The 22,048-nt window shown below is 36.8% G+C and overlaps 1 protein-coding gene across 21 annotated transcripts in view; it reads left to right on the forward strand.

Annotated features, from left to right (window-relative positions):
* PAK3 (p21 (RAC1) activated kinase 3) overlaps nucleotides 1–22,048 on the forward strand; it is a 408,807-nt gene that overhangs the window by 298,187 nt on the left and 88,572 nt on the right. For all 21 annotated transcript variants that reach the window (XM_088794993.1, XM_088794997.1, XM_088794991.1 and 18 more), the window contains one exon: nucleotides 11,646–11,709. In XM_088794993.1, the coding sequence (XP_088651119.1) occupies nucleotides 11,646–11,709 (64 nt within the window). The remainder of the gene's footprint in view (nucleotides 1–11,645; nucleotides 11,710–22,048) is intronic.

Below are 22,048 nucleotides of genomic sequence, written 5' to 3' on the forward strand. Positions count from 1 at the left end.
TGAGGTATAAAGTATGTTAAGACACCAAGCACAATAAATAGTAATATATAATTATTATGCTATTTTTTCCAAAATGAGAGTGACCATATTTTTCAATATAAAAAAATGGGACACAGCATCTTGCAGTGGGACACAATGTTTGAAACTACAAATAATCCCAGATATATGGTCTCTGTTCAGAAGTCATCGAGGACCAAGAAATCTAGGCCCTCATTGGAGCTTTGTGAAGAAATAGAGGACCCTGTGCTGAGAGGTAAAGGAGATGTGGATGGGAGACAGGGATGTAGAAGAATGACCTACAGCCCATAGTAGAGTGGACCCTCACACACACACCATAAGAATGGGGAAGAGGTGAGGGGGACTTTACCTTCAGTCTCAGGGATCCAGTTACTATGAGGTGGGCAACCCAGACCACAGAGCTTACAGGCTATTTATCTTCTGTGCAGATACTGATCATGGGGGCCAAAACATGAGATCATTAATGGCTGGAGTGAATAGATCATCTTTCAGTTTTACACAAACTGATAGCTTGGGTCTGGCTTATTCATTTTGGTCTGTCTGTGTCTGTTGAAGAAAAAAAAACCTATATTTCAGTGAAAATTTTCAAAAGGCACCAACTTTCAGCAAAATTGTGCAATGCAGGAAATTTGTCTTAGGTGTCTCTCTTCTGTGCCCCACAATCACCTCCTCCTCTCGTCCCTCCCCTTCCCTAGCATTCCTTACTCAAAACTTTCTGCTAATTCCTCCTCAGATATAATTGATTTTTAGAGAATTACTTTGCTTTTTCTCGGGAATCAAAACCTTCATTATGCTAAACTGACAATCCTTTAGTAGTTGGCATTCAACTTACTTTAATATGTAGGAGAATATATTGATGGGCTTTCTGTCACTGAAATCACATCATGAATCTTATACTAGTATTTCGTGATTTCTTAAATCCTTCTACTTCAGAATAAACAGTTTGTGTCTCATTTAGGAAATTACCCTGGTAGGAAACATCCTGGTATTAATATCATTTTTTTCCTCCTGATTTTAAGTTGTTTATTTTTGTCATTTTATTTCCTATTGTGTCACAATTCTTTTTCCTTTCTTTAATAAAATTTATAAAAGCAAATTATAAAGGCTCTGATGAAAGAGGTCACTATAGAAGCTTGCTTTGTGATTCAGAATTGTAGACAAGGCCTTCTGTGCAGTTGTCTAACATCAGTAGGTGGCAGCACACACTCTCCTATGAAGGGTTATGGGTATGGCAATGCAATTTTATTTGAATAGCAGTTAAATTAGGAAGCAGAGACGTCATCTAAAGGGCAGCGTGAGGTGAGCCTCTGTAAAGTTCCCCTGGAATTCAAAACTAATTGAACAACAATAATTCCACAAAGGGCTCCCTGCACAGCAGACAGGCAAAACAATGAGGCCCACTACTGAATTCACCTAAAGGTGGGCAAGTCGCTTGAGCAGGGGAGGAGGGAAGGGAGAAGTGCCGAGACAGAGACACGCAGGCGCAGGACACAGACCTAGCTCAGTGCTCCAAGCTCGCTGCATCCGTAGCTACCGCAGCTGTGGGAGAGGGATGAAGTCGGACTGCTAGAGCTCCTCTTGTGGCCCACAGGGCTGAGGGGGTAGCATATAACACGGCTGAACCCAGCACTCAAAACAGAGAACTCGGAGAAAAGACACAGGGAAGAAGGACGAAAATGGTGGTTTGGGCCCTAACTGCCAAGCAGAGAGTGGAAACCTTGGGCACTGACACTGGCCACACCCTCCATACACGCCGGAGCTCGCCCCACCACCACGTGCCCAGTGCTAGAAGCAGAAGAGTAGCAGTGTCAGATCAAAAGAGCAGAATATTTGCTATTCTGAGAACTGTGAACTGCAGAAACAGATTCGCAGGCCCGCTCGTTCTGGCAGAGAGGAGAGAGCTGTGGAGGCAGGTCCGGCTGTGGTGGTGGTTGCCGCCATTGCTCTGGGCCACCTCTCACAACTCACCCTGCCCCTGGCCCCAACTATCTGGGTGGATCCCTGCAGGAGCAAACAGAAATGCTGAAACATACGGGCTCTGAATCTGGTGCAGGAAGAGCTTTGGAACTCCAAAAACTCTCTGCACACCCACATGGACACTGTGCCCTGTAACACAGGTGAACTATTAACAGAGGAGAAGCCCATCTCCCAGAGAATCCCCCCATTGTGTGAGAAGCTGGAATAGTGCAGAGAAAATATAGCCCTAACGTGTGGGAGAAAAAAAAAGGCTGCAGAGAGAAAATAAAACATTCTAACAACAAGTACTGGAAAACAAAAGAAAGACCTCTTCCTATCAACATTTTGCAGAAGTCACTCCTGTAGATGCATAGGAAGAGAAATAATAAATCAGTAAATCCATGAAACACCAAGGCAACAAGACAGCTCAGAAAGAAAGTGAAAAGTAGGCACTTAAAGATATGGTAATATGTGACATAAATGACAGAGAATTCAATATTGCAGTTCTGAAAAAACTCAACGAGATGCAAAAAAACACAGAAAGGCAGTGCAATGAACTCATAAACACAATCAAAGAACAACATGAACATTTAACGAAAGAGATTGAAATTAAAAAAAAAAAAGAATAAAATCAAACAGAATTTCTGGAGATTAAGAACTCAATAGAAGAAATTAAGAATGAAATAACCAGCTTAGGTAGTAGAGTTGACCAGATGGAGGAAAGAATCAGTAACATCGAAGATAGAAACCTGGAAATGACACGAATGGAAGAAGAAAGAGACTTGAGACTTCAAAGAAATGAAAGAACTCTACAAGAACTTTCTGACTCCATCAGAAAGAGCAATATATGAATAATGGGCATACCAGAAAGAGAAGAAAGAGAGAAGGGAACAGAGAATATATTCAAACAAATTGTTGACGAGACTTCCCAAACTTGTGGACAGAACTGGATTCTCGAATCCAAGAAGCAAGTAGAACACCTAATTACCTCAATCCCCACAGGATTTCTCCAAGGCACATTGTATTGAAGCTGTCTAAAATCAACAACAAAGAAAGAATCCTCAAGGCAGCCAGGGAAAAGAAGACGGTAACCTACAAAGAAAAGCCCATTATATTATCATCAGATTTTTCAGCAGAAACTCTACAAGCCAGGAGGGAGTGGAAACAAATATTCAAACTATTGAAAGAGAGAAATTATGAGCCAAGAATAATATATCCAGCAAAGCTATCCTTTAGATATGAAGGAGGAATAAAGACCTTTCCAGACATACAGAAGCTGAGGGAATTCTCTAATACACGACCTGCACTAGAAGAAATACTTAATGAGGTTATTCAACCCCCATGAACAGGGACAATGTGTGGCAACCAAAACATAAAAAGGGGGAGAGTAAAGGACTGAACCGGAATATGGGAATGGAGAAAGTAAGCGTGCTGAAGAAAATGGAGTACTCTAAATATCAAAGCTTATTTACATAAACATAAGGGTAAACACTAAAAAAAAAATCCAGAACTCAAATATGTAGTGTAATAAAAGAAGAAACAGAGGGCAACATCACAAAATACCACGACACAGATATAATTGACAACAAAAAAAGGCAAAGAAACAATGGAGACACAGCCTTACCAGAAAACTGAAGATAGAATGACAGGAAATCCTCACAAATCAATAATCACCCTAAATGTAAATGGACTGAACTCACCAATAAAAAGGCACAGAGTGGCATTTTGGATCAAAAAACTAAACCCAACCATATGCTGTCTCCAAGAGACACATCTCAGCTACAAGTACAAGAATAGACTAAAAGTGAAAGTGTGGAAATTGACACTCCAAGCAAATGAAACCCAGAGAAAATCAGGTGAAACCATAATGATATCAGATGAAACACACTTCAAGGTGAAAAAGATAACAAGAGACAAAGATGGATATTTTTATAATGGTAAAGCGGACTATACAACAAGAAGACATAACAGTCATCAATATTTATGCCCTCAATCACGGAGCACCCAAATATACCAAGCAACTACTAACAGAACTAAAGGGAGAAATTGACCAAAACACAATTATACTAGGGGACTTAAATACATCGTTGACAGCTATGGATAGATCATCCAAACAGAAAATAAACAACGAAATAGCAGCCCTAAATGACACATTAGATGAAATGGACATAATTGACATTTATATAGCACTTCATCCTAAAACATCAGACTATACATTCTTTTCTAGTGTACACGGAAGATTCTCAAGGATAGACCATATATTGGGACATAAAATCAGTCTCAGGAAATATAAGAAGATTGAAATCATACCAAGCATATTCTCTGATCACAAGGCTTTGAAATTGGATATCAACTGCAAAAAGAAAGCAGGAAAAAACACAAATACATGGAGACTAAACAACATACTTTTAAAGAACGACTGGGTCAAAGACGAAATTAGAGGAGAGACCAAAAGATACATAGAAACAAATGACAATGAAAATACATCATACCAAAATTTTTGGGATGCAGCAAAGGCAGTTTTAAGAGGGAAATTTATATCATTACAGGCCTATCTCAAGAAACAAAAAATCCCAAATAAATAACCTCATGTTACAACTTAAAGAACTAGAAAAAGAAGAACAAGCGAAACCCAAGGTCAGCAGAAGAAAAGAAATAACAAAAATCAGAGCAGAATTAAATGAAATAGAGAACATAAAGACAACAGAAAAAAATTAATGTGACAAAGAGCTGGTTCTTTGAAAAGATTTACAAAATTCACAAACCCTTGGCTAGACTCACTAAGATAAAAAGAGAGAAGACACTAATTAACTAAGTAAGAATTTGAAAAGGGGAAGTTTTCACGGACACCACAGAAATACAAAGGATCATCCAAGAATACTATGAAGGACTATATGCCACCAAATTCAATAACCTAGAAGAAATGGTCCAGTTCTTAGAAACATATAGCCTTCCAAGGCTGAACCATGAAGAACTGGAAAATCTAAACAGACCGATCACCAGTAACGAAATTGAATCAGTCATCCAAAACCTTCCCAATAGCAAAAGTCCGGGAACAGATGGCTTCACTAGTAAATTCTACCGAACCTTCAAAGAGGATCTAATACCAATCCTGCTCAAACTCTTCTAAAAAGTTGAAGACAAGACAGTACTCCCTAACTCATTTTAAGAGGCCAACGTTAACCTGTTACCAAAACCTGGTAAGGACAGCACAATAAAAGAAAACTGCAGACCAATGTCTCTGATGAATACCGATGCAAAAATCCTAAATAAAATTCTAGCAAATCGAATACAACAATGCATTAAAAAGATTATTCATCACGACCAAGTGGGATTAATCCCCGGGGCACAAGAATGGTTCAACAAACGCCAACCCATAAATATGATACATCACATAAACAAAATAAAGGACAAAATCATATGATTATATAAATTGATGCAGACAAAGCATTTGACAAGATACAACATCCATTTATGATGAAAACACTTAATAAAATAGGTATAGAAGGAAAATACCTTAACATAATACAGGCCATATATGACAAGCCCTCTGCTAATCTCATAATTCATGGTAAAAAACTGAAGCCCTTTACTCTACGTTCAGGAACACGACTGGGCTGTCCCCTATCACCTCTGCTTTTCAACATAGTATTGGAAGTCCTTGCCAGAGCAATCAGGCAAGAGAAAAAAATAAAAGGCATCCAAATTGGGAATGAAGAAGTTAAATTATCACTCTTTGCGGATGACATGATGCTATATATAGAAAACCCTAAACACTCCACCAAAGATCTTTTAAAAACAATCAACGAATACAGTTAAGTTGCTGACTACAAAATCAACTTATAAAATTCAATTGCTTTCCTATATACTAACAATGAAATCTCAGAAAAAGAAATACAAAAAAAAAAAAAAAAAAAAAAAAAAAAAAACAATTCCTTTTGCAATTGCAGCAAAAAGAATACAATACCTAGGAATAAACATAACCAAGGATGTGAAAACCTACATGCTGAAAACTATAAGACATTTTTGAAAGAAATTGAAGAAGATACAAAGAAATGGAAAGACTTTCCATGCTCATGGATTGGAAGAATCAACATAGTTTAAATGGCCATATTACCCAAAGCAATATACAGATTCAATGCAATCCCCATCAAAATCCCAATGGCATATTTTAAAGAAATAGAACAAAAAATCATCAGATTTGTTTGGAACCACAAAAGACCCCGAATAGCCAAAGCAATCTTAAGAAAAAAGAACGATAATGGAGGTATCACACTCCCTGACTTTGGCTTGTACTACAGGGCTACAGTAATCAAAACAGCGTGGTATTTGCAGAAAAACAAACACATAGATCAATGGAATAGAATTGAGAACCCAGAAATAAAACCACATAAATATGGACAGATAAATTTTGACAAAGAAACTAACAACATTCAATGGAGGAAAGACAGCCTTTTCAATAAACGGTGCTTGCAAAATTGGATAACCACGTGCAAAAGAATGAAACTGGACTGCTGTCTGTCACCATGTACCAAAATTAATTCAAAATGGATCAAAGAATTAAGCATAACACATGACACATTAAGCTGCATAGAAGAAAACATAGGTACTAAACTTATGGACCTTGGGTTCAAAGAGCATTTCATGAATTTGACGCCAAAGGCAATTGAAGTAAAAGCTAAATTAAATGAATGGGAGTATATGAAACTTAAATGCTTGTGCACAGCAAATAAAACCATCGAGAAAATAAAGACGCAAGCAACTGAATGGGAAAAGGTTTTTGTTAACAGTGCCTCCGATAAAGGACTAATATCCAAAATATACAAGGAACTCATGAAACTCAACAACAAGAAAAACAAACAACCCAACTCTCTCTGGGTGGTGAACACACAATGGGATTTATAGATGATGTTATACGGAATTGTACACCTGAAATCTACGTAATGCCACGAACAATTGTCACCCCAATAAATTAAAGAAAAGAAAAAAAAGTAAAATGGGCAGAGGACCTGAAGAGGCATTTTTCCAAAGATGACATACAAATGCCAAACAGACATACGAAAAAATTCTCAACTTCACTAATCATCAGAGAAATGCAAATAAAAACCACAATGAGATATCACCTCACCCCAGTCAGAATGGCTATCATCAACAAGACAAATAGTAACAAGTGTTGGAAAGACTGTGGAGGAAAAGGAACCCTCATACACTGTTGGTGGGAATGCAGATTGGTGCAGCCGCTATGGAAGGCAGTGTGGAGGTTTCTCAAAAAATTACGAATAGAATTACCATATGACCCAGCAATCCCTCTTCTGGGTATCTACCCAAAAAATCTGAAAACATTTATACATAAAGACACGTGTGCTCCAATGTTCATTGCAGCTTTGTTTACGGTGGACTAGACATGGAAACAACCAAAATGTCCTTCGATAGATGAATGGATAAAGAAGTTGTGGTATATATACACAATGGAATATTATTCGGCGGTAAGAAAAGATGATATAGGAATATTTGTGACAACAGGGATTGATCTTGAGAGTATAACGCTACGTGAAATAAGTCAGACAGAAAAAGCAGAGAACCATATAATTTCACTGACATGTGGTATATAAACCAAAAACAACAAAAGAATAAGGCAAACAAATGAGAAACAAAAACTCATAGACACAGACAATAGTTTAGTGGTTACTAGAGGGTAAGGGGGGTGGGGGTGGGAGAGAGGGTAAGGGGGATCAAATATATGGTGATGGAAAGAGAACTGACTCTGGGTGGTGAACACAGAATGGGATTTATAGACGATGTAATACAGAATTGTACACCTGAAATCTGTATAATTTTACTAACAATTGTCACCCCAATAAATTAAAAAATAAAAATCAGAAGCAGGATCTCATCAAAATGGTTGACTTTTGGTAATCCTCATGAAAGCATTTATTTCCATGTTCTTTTTGTTTTGCTTTGTTTTGTTTTTTTGTTTGTTTGTTTTTTACCTTGTATACCATGGAAATAAGTGCTGAATAATTTTCTAACATAAAACCTTATTAACTGAACCCTACCATTTGGAATTTGTTATAATTTAAAAAGTGGCTTGGACTGAAGTTTATTTGCTTTTGTTCAGTGTGTGGAAAAGACTTTGCTCGGCAACCTAATAGTGTAACTTTCTTAGAAGACTAAACTACTTAATAAAACTCTGATTTTAAGTGACTTTAAAATCTCATTTCATTAAAAAAAGAAGAAGAAGAAAAAGATGAAGTCCTGGCCCTTGCACATAAATAGTTGAATAGTTCTCAGTGATTTGGAAATCTCTGAGAAAATTAGAAAATGAAATAGCAACTTAGAAAGTGTTAAAATGGTGTCATTCTATAGATATAACTCAAGTGTGGTATATTCTCCAATCCCTATCTTAAAATACGGGGCATTTACAAAAGGAAATTTTGTTTGAGTTGAATTCAACAAACTTTTATTCAATACCCAGTATATTCCATACACAACATTGTGTGAGGAAACACAGGATTCACAGATGAATAAGACATGGCTTCTGTCCTTAATACACAGTCTATTGGGGGATGTCAAATAAATAGATGTAAATATATGGCATATTAAATGCAGAGAAAGACCGTGAGAACAAAAGCAAAGGAGACCAAAATAGACTGAGAGAGAGAGAGAGAGAGAGAGAGAGAGAGAGAGAACAGTAGTAGTACAGACAGAGAAGGGAAATTATTAACTTTACCCAAAAGAATCAGGGCAGGCTTCCTCGAACTGATAGCATCAAAACTGCGTTGAAGAATAAATAAGAACTTGCCAGGAAGAAAATGTAAGGAACACATTACAGACAGAGAATAGTATATAAGGAAGGTATGAAGGCATTATCTAGGAGCTCTAACTTATTCAATGTCACTTGAAAATGGAATTGGTGATGAATGGTGGGGCTGGAGCTTTAGGAGAGAAAACTAAACTGTTAAGCAGGAGGTGATTACGAGTTACAATTAGTTTGTTATGGTCAAAGCATAAGGTTCTAGTAAGGAAGTGTTGAGATGGTAATGGAGAATAAAGCAAGAACTAGCTCATGAAGAACCTTGCATTCTATGCCAAGGAGCTTGAGCTTTTCCCTGTAGGTGCTGGGGAAGCATCAAGGACTCCTCAACCAGAGAATCATTTGGTGAGGTTTACACTTAGAGCATCCTGATAGAGGTGTGAAGTATATATTGAAGTGGGCAAAGGCTGAAAATAGGGAGTTCAGTTAGAAGCCTATTGAAATAGCTCAGACAAAAAATAATGAGAACCCATGTAGTACATTGGTAATGAGGAAGGGACAGATTCAAATAATATCTAGGAGGTAAACAGATATAGGCCCAGGACACAGTAGACAACTGCATGTGGGTAGTGAAGGTATGGGATAAGTCAAAGATGATTGGTTCCTGGATTTCTGGCTCAGGCTACTGAGTAGATGGGTGGTAGTGTGATTGACTGACATTGAAAAGACAAGAGAAAAGGAATTGTAATACAACTCACATGTTGTGTAAATCTTATTTAATCTAACTGAAACATGGACTTCTATTACAAAAAAGAAAAATGACAACAACAAAAAACAACTCGATGTAAAATCTTTAAGTGAAACATTTTAATTAATTATTTTTTTCAAGCTATACTAATAGTAGGTGTAAATTAAGTTGTTCACTAGCTCAGAAAATGGATCATTGTCTAAATTAAATCATGAGGTATTATATGTAACACACAGTTTAGTATTTGAATACATATTTTCTTGTTCTTATTCATTTAGTCAACAAATATTTTTTCAGTGGCAGCCACTATATTAGGCAATGAAGTTACAGAGATGAAAAGACAAGGTCCCTGCTCTCAAGAAGAAGCATGTAAGTCTTATTAGAAGGATCAGAGAAGATTTCATAAAGGAGGATGACATAGTTAAGTGATAAATAAGAATTCATGGGTTAAATAGTAAAGGGAAAGGGGGAGTATCTGCAGACTTAAGCCTTGGACAGTGATAGTGTTACTAGGCTATAAAGTAGGAGGGATAGAGAAGAGAGGAATATGAGATTAGACTGGTTATGTAGGAGCTAGATGGTGCTGGATGTTAAAGGGCTTTCTATGTCAGACTAAGAAATTTGAACTTGATCCCGTAAAGAAGAGGAACTTTTGAGGAATTAAGAGCAATGGATCGAAATCACTCTTAAGTAGATTGATCATACATTTCAGTTTACCCAGAAGAATCTCAGTTTATGAATTATATAGTTACCCAATTTCAAAGGCGTTGTGGAAGAGGAATTAGAGAAGATGGAGTTTAGAGTTAGGTAACAACTAGCACTATTGTTTGGACAAGAGATGTTCAGGGTCTAAATAATGGCAATGACTCTGGTTATGAAGAGGAGGGGATAAATAATAGTGATAATCAGGACATAGAATCTACAGACCTTCTCTTGATTACTTAACCTCCTCTTGTTTGTAAATCTTGTTTTTTCTAACTGGCTCTACACTTCTTTGTGACAGGGGCCATGTTAGTAAGATATAACTCAAAGGTAATGATACTCATATGTTTGCTTCCAAAAAGAAAGAAAGGAGGACCAGAGGCATCCACGTAAATGACTTCCTCCAAAGTAGATCCCTTGAGAAACTGCACCCTTATTCCCATGATGCTATGGCCCAGAATTTTTCTACACCTATTTGAGGACTGTATTGAAGAGTCAATGTCACTTCCTTTGGATTTATTCTGAGTTGTGGAAAGTATTCATCTTCTGAGTGGTGGATTTGATATTTTTGAAATAATAAAACCAATTTTTTTTCATATTCAAACTTGATAAATTAATGGTTTTCTTGTGTGGCTTATAAACTTACTCCACAATGTTTGGAACAATCTTTAGAAACAGGAAATAGATTAGTGGTTGCATAGGAATGGATTAGGAAGCTGAGGGGGATGAACAGTGAGTGATAACAGGTACAAGATTTCTTTTTTATATGATGAAAATGCTCTAATATTAGATCATGGCAAATTTTAGTAAATTTGTACAACTCTAAAAATTTACTAAAGCCATTAAATTGTACACTTTAAATGAGTTAATTTTATGGTATGTAAATCATACCTCAGTAAAACTGTTGAAGATGATTAGAGTGTTAGTAGATTCAGGGATGTATTCTTTTTTAAAGCATGAGTCTCATTACTTTATAATTAAACTTTGTTCCCATCCTTGCCCCCATTGTCCCTAGCACAGGAATGGGTGCATGGTAATCACTCCATAGATATTTATCCAGCATAATTGAATGTAGTGTAATGCTCAATTTCATTCTGTTTCAGAGAAGATTGTGATTTTATTAAATAATGTGTACAAGTTCTTAGATGTTTTTATCTTCTAATTTACAGTATAATTTTATAGGGACTTTTAATACATGTTGAGATGTGACCAATCCTTTGTTTCCCAAACAACATCAATTTTAAACATAAACAGCATGGGTTATTACTACTATTTTAATTAATATATTGCAATTTGTTACTTTGTAAAATTTATTATTATCCATGTAAATTACAGAAATCACATGGGAAAATTGTTCTAATATTTTATTTGTCATTGACCCTGGCATCTTAATTTTTCATATTACACAAAGAGAAATCAATCGATTTTAATCCATCTCTCTCTCCCTTTCTTTCCCCCCCTACTCAGGAAGCATTGTAAGTGTTGGTGACCCAAAGAAAAAATACACAAGATTTGAAAAAATTGGTCAAGGGTAAGTGATTCTTATTTGAAATATCAAAAGGTAAACACTTGAGATATACATTAAAATTCAATAACAGCTTGGAATTCTGATAAATTATGCTTCTCATTTGGTGGGTCATATTCATGTTTTGTATCCTCAATGTTAACCTTTCTGGTTGACAGATGACTGTTAATTAACCAAGGAACATATTCTGCTGTAATCTTCACTATTGTTGGACTGACAGTGAATTTGTTTAGGGACATTTTGATCACACATAGTTAGAAGATTCAAATTGATTTCTATAGAAAAGGAGTACAGATATAGAAATGTCTAGTTTGTATGAAAACCCCCTTTATCTATATGAATGTTATGCTTAAGATCCTGTTTCATTATCAAACAGGAAAGTGACAGAGTGAGGGTAGGGAAAATCCTTATTGAATGATCCAGAGATGGACAGAGTTGACAATCTCAGTTAGGAGGAAACTGATCAATAACCCCAAACGAGATGGAGTGCATAATTTTCACCTACTATGCTCATTAAGAATAAAGTTGCTGGGTCAAGATGTTGGAGTAGCTAAACACTGTGTTTGCCTCCTCTCACAACCACGCCAAAATTACAACTAAATTATAGAGCAACTGTCATGAGAATAACCTGAAATCTAGCTGAACTGAAGTCCTACCTCTAAGGAAATTCAGAAGAAGATACCTTGAGACTGGTAGGAGGGGCAGAGATTCAGAACAGGCCAGTCTCACATCCTATGTGACCTTTAAAATTAGGGAGGGATATCTCAGCTGCAGAAGCCTCCCCTGTAGGAGCCTGGGGTCCCAGCTCCACACCATGATCCTAAGCCCAGGGTTCCAGTGCCAGGGAAAGAAGTTACCTTAATTTCTGGCTGTGAAAACCAGAAGAGATTGTGGCTGAGTGAGACAGAGCAGCTGAAGTCTCCTGAGATCCTCTTAAAGGGCCAGTGCACAGGCTTACTTGGTGACAGGCTCACTCACTCTGAACTCCAGAGCTGGGGCAGCAGCTCAGAAGGTGCCAGGGATGTACAGGGAAGAACTGACTCATCTGGCTGCAAGATAAGGCCTGGAGAGGCAGCATTCTCCCAGACAGAAGTACTGGTAGAATCCATTGTTTCTTTATCAAGCACTCCCCTCTTGTGGCATACAGACACGGCACCACCATATCTGAGTCTCCAACAACATGGCTAACACTGTTCATTCACCCACCTTGTGTTTCCCTGAGATCCTGCCCCACCCAACTTTTGGGCATACCCAAGTCACTGCCAATGGCTTTTCTGTACAAACAGCCTGTCTTAACTCATGGTACAGACATTCCTAAAATATCTAAAAGGTTCACAAAACCCAAACAAGCAGTATCTGGCTTTGGCATGCACCCTACTACTTGCTGAATAGCGCAAAGCCCAGCACTAGTGACAGCCAGCGTCAGTTTGCAATTGGCCATCTCAAGGCACCTCCAAGCCCAACACGGATGGCAGATTACCTTCTGGCTCATGCCAGGTTGCCCTGATCAGGGCACAGGCTCCAGCTGGACTTGGCCTGTGACAGGGCCTCCTTCAAGATGCCCCAGGGCAGGCATACCTGGCGATCAGCTATGGACTGAGCTGGAGCATAATCCGGCTACCTCCAAGTACAACACACCCAAATGGCAGGCTGGACAGATGCCAGGTTCCCACTAAAGTGAATCTTCCTCCATGGAGTCAGCCCCTGCACCACAGCACTTCCACTGTAGTCCTAGCCAGTTCTCACAACCAATCAGCCCTAAGTTCAGTACTTTCCATTGATATGCCAACAGCAACCAAGACTCAACTACAATAGGTGGGCACACACAACCCACACAAGAGACACACTTGAAGCACCCAGGTCAGGTGACTGGTACATTGCACCACGGGGCCCCACAGGACACCTACTGCACAGGGCTACTCTACTCATACTGGAAGACATAGCAACTCTACCTAAAACATAGAAACAAATACAGTGAGGCATCCAAAGTAGGGAGACAAAGAAACATGTCACAAATAAAAGAGCAGAACCAAGCTCCAGAAAAAGAACTAAACAAAATGGAGACAAGCAATCTACCAGATGCAGAATTCAAATCACTGGTTATAAGAATGCTCAGTGATCTCAGGGAGAACTTCAAGAAAGAGATAGGAATCATAAAAATGGAGATAGAAAAATTTTTAAAAAGAATCATTCAGAAATAAAGAATACAATGACTGAAATGAAGATACATTAGAGGGACTCAACAGATTAGAGGAAGCAGAGGATTGAATCAGTGATTTAGAAGATAAGGTAACAGAAAACACCCAATCAGAATAGCAAAAAGAATCCAAAAAAATAAGAATAGTTTAAGAGTTATCAGGGATAACATCAAGCATACCAGCATTAACATCATAGGAATGCCAGAAGGATAAAAGAGTAAACAAGGAATGGAAGAACTGACTGAGTGGTGAACACACAGTATAATATATAGATGATGTAATACAGAATTTTACACTTGAAATCTATGTAACTTTACTAACAATTGTCACCCCAATAAATTTTTTTTTTCTTTTTTTTTTCTACTTTTTTTTAAAAATTTTATTTTATTAAATTTATTGGGGTGAACAAAAGATGAACCAAAACAGGCCCACACCAAGACACATTATAATTAAAATGCCAAAGGTTAGTGACAAAAAATGAATTTTAAAATCAGGAAGAGACAAGCAGTTAGTTACCTACAAGGGAGCTCCCATAAGACTGTCAGCTGATTTCTCAACAGAATTTTTGCAGGCAAGAAGGGATTGGCATGAAATATTAAAATTGATAAAAAGCAAGGACCTATAACCAAGATTACTCTACCCAGCAAAGCTATCATTTCAAATTGAAAGACAGATAAGGAGTTTCCCAGAAAAGAAAAAGCTAAAGGAGTTCATCACCACCAAACCAGTATTACAAAGTATGTTAAAGGAACTTCCTTAAGATGAAAATATGAATAATAAAATGACAATAACTACAAATCTATCCACAATTGCTATAAATGTAAGTGGATTAAGTGCTCCAATCGAAAAATAGGGTAACTGAATGAGTCAGAAAACAAGACCCTTACATATACTGCTTACAAGAGATTCACTTCTGATCAAAAGACATACACAGACTGAAAGTAAAGGGATGGAAAAACATATTTCATGAAAATGGAAACAAAGAAAAACTGGTGCAGCACTACTTATAACAGATAAATTATAACAAGAGACAAAGAATGAAGGAATGGGTTCTTGCCATCTGTGGTGGCATGGATTACCTGGAGGGTATTGTGCTGAATGAGGTGTATCAGACATAGAAAGTCAGATGCAATGTGATTTCCACTTTTATGTGGAATCTAAATAACAAAATAAAGAAAGAAAACAGCAACAAACTCAGAGAAACAGAGAACATTTTTCTGGATGCCACAAGGTAGTGGGGTTGGAGTGGGTATGTGAAAGAGGTAAAGGGATTAAGAAGTTCAAATAGGTTGTTACAAAGTAGTCTTGGGAATGTAGCATATAGCATAAGGAATATAGTCAACAATATTGTAATGACTATGTGTGGTATCAGATCGGAACTAGATTTATCAGGGTGACAGATGGGAGGGGGTGGGGGCAGGGTGAAAAAGGTGAAGGTATTAAGTACAAATTGGAAGTTACAAAATAGTCATGGGGATGTAACATAAAACATAGGGAATATAGTCAGTAGTATGGTAATAACTATGTATAGTGCCAGGTGGCTGCTAGAGTAGTCAAGAGGATAACTTCCTAAATTATATGAATGTCTAACCACTATGCTGTGCATCTGAAATTAATGTAAAATAATATTGAATGTCAGCTGGAATTGAAAAATTAAAAAGGGGAGAAGATTAAGGGGAATAAGAGGTTCAAATTTCTAGGTATAAAACAAATGAGTCATGAGGAGTTAATGTACAACATAGGGAATATAGTCAATAACATTGTGATGGCATGGTACATTGTCAGATGGTTGCTGGATTTATTATGGTGGTCATTTCTTTAGGTATGTAAATGTTCAATAACTAAGGTGTACACCTGAAACCAATACATGAGGTGTGATCAAACAATACTGTGAATGTTTAAATTGTAAAAGAAAAAATTACAGTAAAAGACACATTGCCATTAATCCCCCTCAATTACTCCCCCTCGCTTTAAACACACTTATTCCATCATTCTTGCCACATTCTGAAGTAGTTCTGGAAGTCCTCTTTTATGAGTGTCTTTAGTTGTGCTGTCGTGGCTGCCTCAATGTCCTGAATTGATTCAAAACATTTACCTTTCATAGTCATTTTGATTTTGGGGAAGAGCCAGAAGTTGCACGGTGACAGATTTGGTGAACAAGGTGTATGAGGACGCAGTGTAATGTATTTATTTAACAGAAATTATTGTACCAGAAGTGATGTGTGATACAGAACCTTTCTGTTAGGATCACAAAATATGGTGAATGCTGCTGCTGAGTGCTATCCAATGGAAAGGCAGGGATCTTATCAGGGGAAGTGGAGTGTCGAACATTAGTAACAGTGTGTGACAGACAAGTTTCAACTTGTTCGATGCAGTCAGTTGGGTGTGAGCTATTGTTGAGAGAGGGTGTGTTTTAAACTGCCATAAATCCTCTTCCATCATGACAAAACTCCGTGTCACACATTGCTTCTGTATATGGCAATTTCTATCAAATAAAAATGTTTCATTGCAGCTTTATTTACGGTGACCAAGACATGGAAACAACCAAAATGTCCTTCAACAGATGAATGGATAAAGAAGTTGTGGTATATACACACAATGGAATACTATTTGGTGGTAAGAAAAGATGAAATAGGACCATTTGTGACAATATGGATGGATCTTGAGACTAGAATGCTAAGCAAAAAAAATAAATAAATAAAAGCATGGTGATGGAAGGAGAACTGACGCTGGGTGGTGAACACACACTGTGATTTATAGAGGATGTAATACAGAATTGTATACCTGAAATTTATGTAACTTTACTAACAATTGTCATCCCACTAAACTTTAATTTTTAAAAAACAACACTATGGGGTGTCCTCATCCACCTTTTTCACTGGATCTGGCACTGTGCGACTTCTGGCTCTTACACAAAGTAAAAATGACCATCAGAGGTAAATGTTTTGAATCAATTCAGGATATCATGGCAGCCACAACAGCACAACTAAAGACATTCACGAAAGAGGACTTCCAGAACTGCTTCAGAAAGGGGCAAGAGCAATGGGATATGTGCGTTTGAAGCGAAGGAGAGCATTTTGAGGGGGATTGGTGGCACTATATCTTTTACTATAATAATATTTTTATTTAAACATTCACTGTATATTTTTAGCACACCTCATAATATTTGTGTTAGCTATATTTTAATAAAAATATTTTTTAAATGAAACAAAATTTTATACTTAAAAAAAGAATAAAGTTTCCCACGCCCACTGCCAGAGACTTGATTCAGAAGTATAGAATGGGGAATGGGATTCAGAAATATGGAACTGAACTTTGGAAAAATTCCTCAGAGAATCCTGATCATTAGCTAGACATGGGAACCATGGGGCTAAATCATTCGCGAAAGCTAAAGGTGGAAATTACCAGTTCAACAAGTCAGCTGTAATTAGGCATGGTTCTGAGGCCTCAATGTGAAACTACGCTGGAGGGCCTGAGTAGGGAAAGGTGATTGAAAAAGGGAAAAGTTTTGTTTAAAAGGAATTGAAGTGTTCTTAAGGGCTGTTTTGTTTGCTTGTTTGTTTTTTGGTTTTGTTTTGTTTTAATGAGGACTGAGACAAGATATTTAGATGCACCAACTACTATATGCCAGGAACCAAGATAGTACCCCAGAGGTCTCTTGGATGAGACAAGGTGCTGGGAAGGATGGGATGCAGCTAATGTACCTGCAAAATTGTGCTAGCCACTCAGCGAATAGAGTCTGTTTTTGTATAAGGGAATGAAGAGTTTATTCAAGCAGTTTACTGCTTTCCCTGGGATTCTTAGATTCAGAAAATTATATATTACATGTAAGCTTTACTATTTTTCATGATTTTTATATTTTATTGGATTCTTCCCCTTAGCGTTTTGTTATTGTTGTTTGTTTGTTTGTTTTTTTACTAAAGTTTCTTTTGAAATTGCCAATTTATTTCGAGAAATAAGGGAAGCCTTCATTAGACATTTTGACTAGAGGGTAAGCAGAGCACATGATATAAAATAGCTCAATAAATTTTGTATCCGTTACATGTTGAAATGATACTTTACATGCATTGTTCAAAATAAAATATATTAAGACTAATTTTTTTTAAGGTTTTTTTTTTAAATTTAATTTTATTAAATTTATTGGGGTGACAATTGTTAGTAAAATTACATAGATTTCAGGTGTGCAATTCTGTATTACATCATCTATAAATCCCATTGTGTGTTCATCACCCAGAGTCAGTTCTCCTTCCATCACCATATATTCGATCCCACTTACCCTCATCTCCCACCCCCCACCCCCCCACCCCCCTTACCCTCTGGCAACCACCACCTTTTTAAACTTTCTAAATATACCTCTCAGAAATTTTAAAATATGACTCACATTATATTTCTAGTGGACAGCACTGCTCTAGTTAGAGGTTTAAATATGGAAGCTATTTATTCATGAAGTGTTGTGGGGTTTTTTTTTGTTTTTTTTTTAGAATTGTTTTTCGGGGAGTGGGGAATGGATGATGTTATAATTTTGTTTTGATTATTCATTCCCACTAGGACCCAATTGAGTCAAAAATAGCATTGAATTTAGAAAAGAAAAAAGTAACAAATGGTTTCAAATATCTCCCCGTTACTAGGTAATGAATCAAGACTGATTTCTGCAAGAACAAAGATTAAGCCACCAAGCAACTTTGCATACCAAAGAGATTTCCCCTCTTAGTTGTTGTTTATACTTCTGACCGATAAAGGTGCAAAAGGAAAGATCTATATTTCTGCATACCTTTGTAAAGTCTTATAATCTGAAATGAAAAATCAAAGTAGAAATCCTGCTTGCCACTGCAAAAAAGTCTGTTTTAAATTTCCAGCAAGTACATCATTTTAACGAATAGTGAAACCAGCAGATAGTTTACTCATAGGCCCAATTCAACTTTTAAATAAGTCCTTAGAGGGTAGGAAGTCTATTTTATGTCTCATTTTGTCTCCTTTACTATCTGGCACAGTGCTTTTACACTTAGTAAGCCCCCCAAAACAATTTTGTACAATTTTGGTCCACAGCAATAGTTTACTTGGCCAAGTCAGAGACCTACAGAAATCCCTGTCTGCCTCCCCATCTCTCTGGATCTGTTTTTGCCTCAATAAATATTTCTTGAACTAATAAGAACGTTTTTCTTTCTAGCTCTCCTTTTCCCCTATCCTCTGTATTTTCGTGTGTGTGTGTGTGTGTGTGTGTGTGTGTGTGTGTGTGTGTGTATATACTACCTTGCTCTAGTTCTACCTGTATTGATCTTTCTCTTTCTCTTTCTCAATTTGTCCTCATCTCTGTTTCCCCATAATGACTTGATCAGCTTCACCATATCTGGTTCTTTATCTTTTGTGTGTCCTGTACGTTTGTCTTTTTCATTCATTTTCACCTTCCACTGTCCATTTACACAAACACACACACACACACACACACACAATGATCATACTGTAAAATCAAGATACATTTTAAATAGCTTTTAAGATATAATCTAGCAACTTAACTCTATTTATTTACTTTTATTTTACCATTTGTTAATTTGCTAATTTTTGTTTTAGTATATTTTTGTTCTCTGTTCTTAGTTTTTAAAGTAAATGATCAAAATATTGATTTATTTCTCTGTAGACCAAAGAAATCCACTTAAATTAATTTTCTTAAATTCCTCTGTGTTTTTTTCCCGTGAACTGTTAGCCTAAGTTAAACAAACTAGTCTCTATTCTCAATATATAAAGTTTTTACTTTATTTTCATTAATTCTGTTGTTTTTTATTGTTTGCTTTATCTATTATAAATGGTGACATTCAACCCCTGACAGTAATCATTCGGTGCTAGGAATAATCAGCTCCAGTATCAAGTTTTCAGCTTCAGGAAACACAACAGCTTACTCTTGGGAGCCAGAGAAGAACTTCTACATTAATCACCTTCATCTTCTTGGAAAACTAAATTTTTCCAGTATGGGTTTCTGCCATCCCAGCATTCAAGCCTGAGGCCAGAGAATTGGGCTCCATCTTCCATAAATCAATTTCAGAATTGCATGTCTAATCATTTGAGGCCATAGCTGCGAATCGAAGGTTAAAAATGACATTAATTTACCAGCTTCGCTGTGAAAAGTGATCTATAATTGGCCACCAAATTTAGATATTTTGAGCAGATGTGTGTTAAGTTTAAAAAAAAAATAAAAGAGAGAAAAAAGGTGTGATACTCCCCCAAATTATCATTAACTGAACAACATGAGTTTGTCAGAAATACCATATCTGGTGGAAACTTAAGAATCTTCACTTTCTAGGATAGTTATATAAAAGAACTTGTTTAATAAATAGGGTAGGGTGAGACAACAAAATCAAATATTTATTTTTAGTCAACAGCTGTCATTGGCAAGCCTGTGTAATTCCTAAATAAGTAGTAGGTATGTAACAGAGGGCTGAATTTACTAATGTTGGCAGCTGTCCTCACAGATTTCTCATTAATACATTCGGATTCATTTTAAGGCCTTTCCTTAAATGAGAATGCTAAAAAAAAAAAAGTCTTTTTTTCTTTCAGGTTCATATTTGTTTTCCTTTCAACATTATAATGGAAAAACATTTTTGAGGAAGCAACTCAGAGATGTTTGGGATCCAGTTTAACAAATAACTTTTTTTTTAATTCAGCTGACTTTTGTTGGGTGACTACTATATGTAATGCACATAGCATAACATAATAGTTAAGAACCAGATTTTAGGAGTCACAGTGACTTCTATTCTCTCTGTCTCTGTCTCTGTCTCTCTGTCTCTCTCTCTTTCCTCTCTCAACATCTGACAGGGAGAAAAGGAGAGTTGTATTAAGAAATAAGTAGGAACCCCTGCACTAATGCATGTTACCTTTCACCCATATTTTATCCACATACTCTTCTTCATTGTCATCTCCACCACAGATCTCTCCCTGGCTGTCCCAGCCCTAACTGATCTTTTCTATCTTCTCTCCTTCTGAATCCTACAGCTTATATGTGCACTGAAATGTCTACACCAGTTATATCTTAGCTTGTAGATGTTTAAAATTGCTTGAAACTTTGGAAACCATGAAGAAATAAAGGGAGCATTTTTCAGAAATTTAAACAAAAAGAAAGATCACAGATTCTAAAGTCAAGAGGCTGTGAGCAAACTGATTAATTTTGTTACACATCAGTTTTCTCAATAATTAACAGAACCCACATATTTCATAAGGTTGTGAGAAATTAATGAGAGAAGGCATTTAAAGTGCTTAGCACATTATATGGCACATTGTGAAGTGCTCAGTAAATACTAGTTATTATTAAGGATGAAATGTACATCCACAGCCCCTAGTATATAGAGCAGAACACAGTAAGTATTGTAATGTAATTACAAAGAGATGTGGGACAGAGGGGAAGGACAAATAATTTTTAGCCGTGGTGGGGGTACGATGAAGGATTCTTAGAGGAGGGTGCATTTAAATACTGCGTTGAAGATGGGTACTAGACTTATGAGGGGTGTCACTTTATAAATTATATAAATGTCTAACTACTGTGCTTTGCACCTGATATTAATATAAAACAATATTGAATGTCAACTATAATGTAAAAAAAAAAGTCTCAGGGGTATGTATTATAGCATAAGGAATATAGTCAATAATATTTTAATAACTAAGTACAATGCCAGATGGTTAATAGACTTATTGGGGTTATCACTTTGTGATGTATATAAGTGTCTAACCACTATGCTGTTTCAATTACCTAAAACTAATAAATAAATAGTGACTTCAGATGGTGTAGGACTTAAGTGCATATTAGGGAGTTTCATTCGAAGGAAAATTAATGAACTCTTGCTTCAGACTATAAGCTTCATTCACTCTAGTATCCTTAGGGCTTGCAACAATGTATAGCATAGAGTAAAATGATTAGCAACTATTTGATGAATGCGTATTTAAAAGGCCAAAAGCAGTAAGTCAACAGTACCAGTTCTATAGACAGTCAAAAGTGTAGTTTGCATCACCATATATTTGATCCCCTTTTGTCGCATCCAGCGCAACACGGCCAGTGAGGGTGTGAGAAGGGGCAGCGTTGGGTTAGGTTTTAAGAAAGAAATAAACAGAGACTTTATGCAGTTAAATCTCAGAAGGCCAGGGGGTCTTGCAGTCACCAGTGA

This window comes from Rhinolophus sinicus, chromosome 18 (genome assembly GCF_057876585.1).
Source record: "Rhinolophus sinicus isolate RSI-liver-muscle chromosome 18, RSI-T2T, whole genome shotgun sequence".
Taxonomy (NCBI): domain Eukaryota; kingdom Metazoa; phylum Chordata; class Mammalia; order Chiroptera; family Rhinolophidae; genus Rhinolophus; species Rhinolophus sinicus.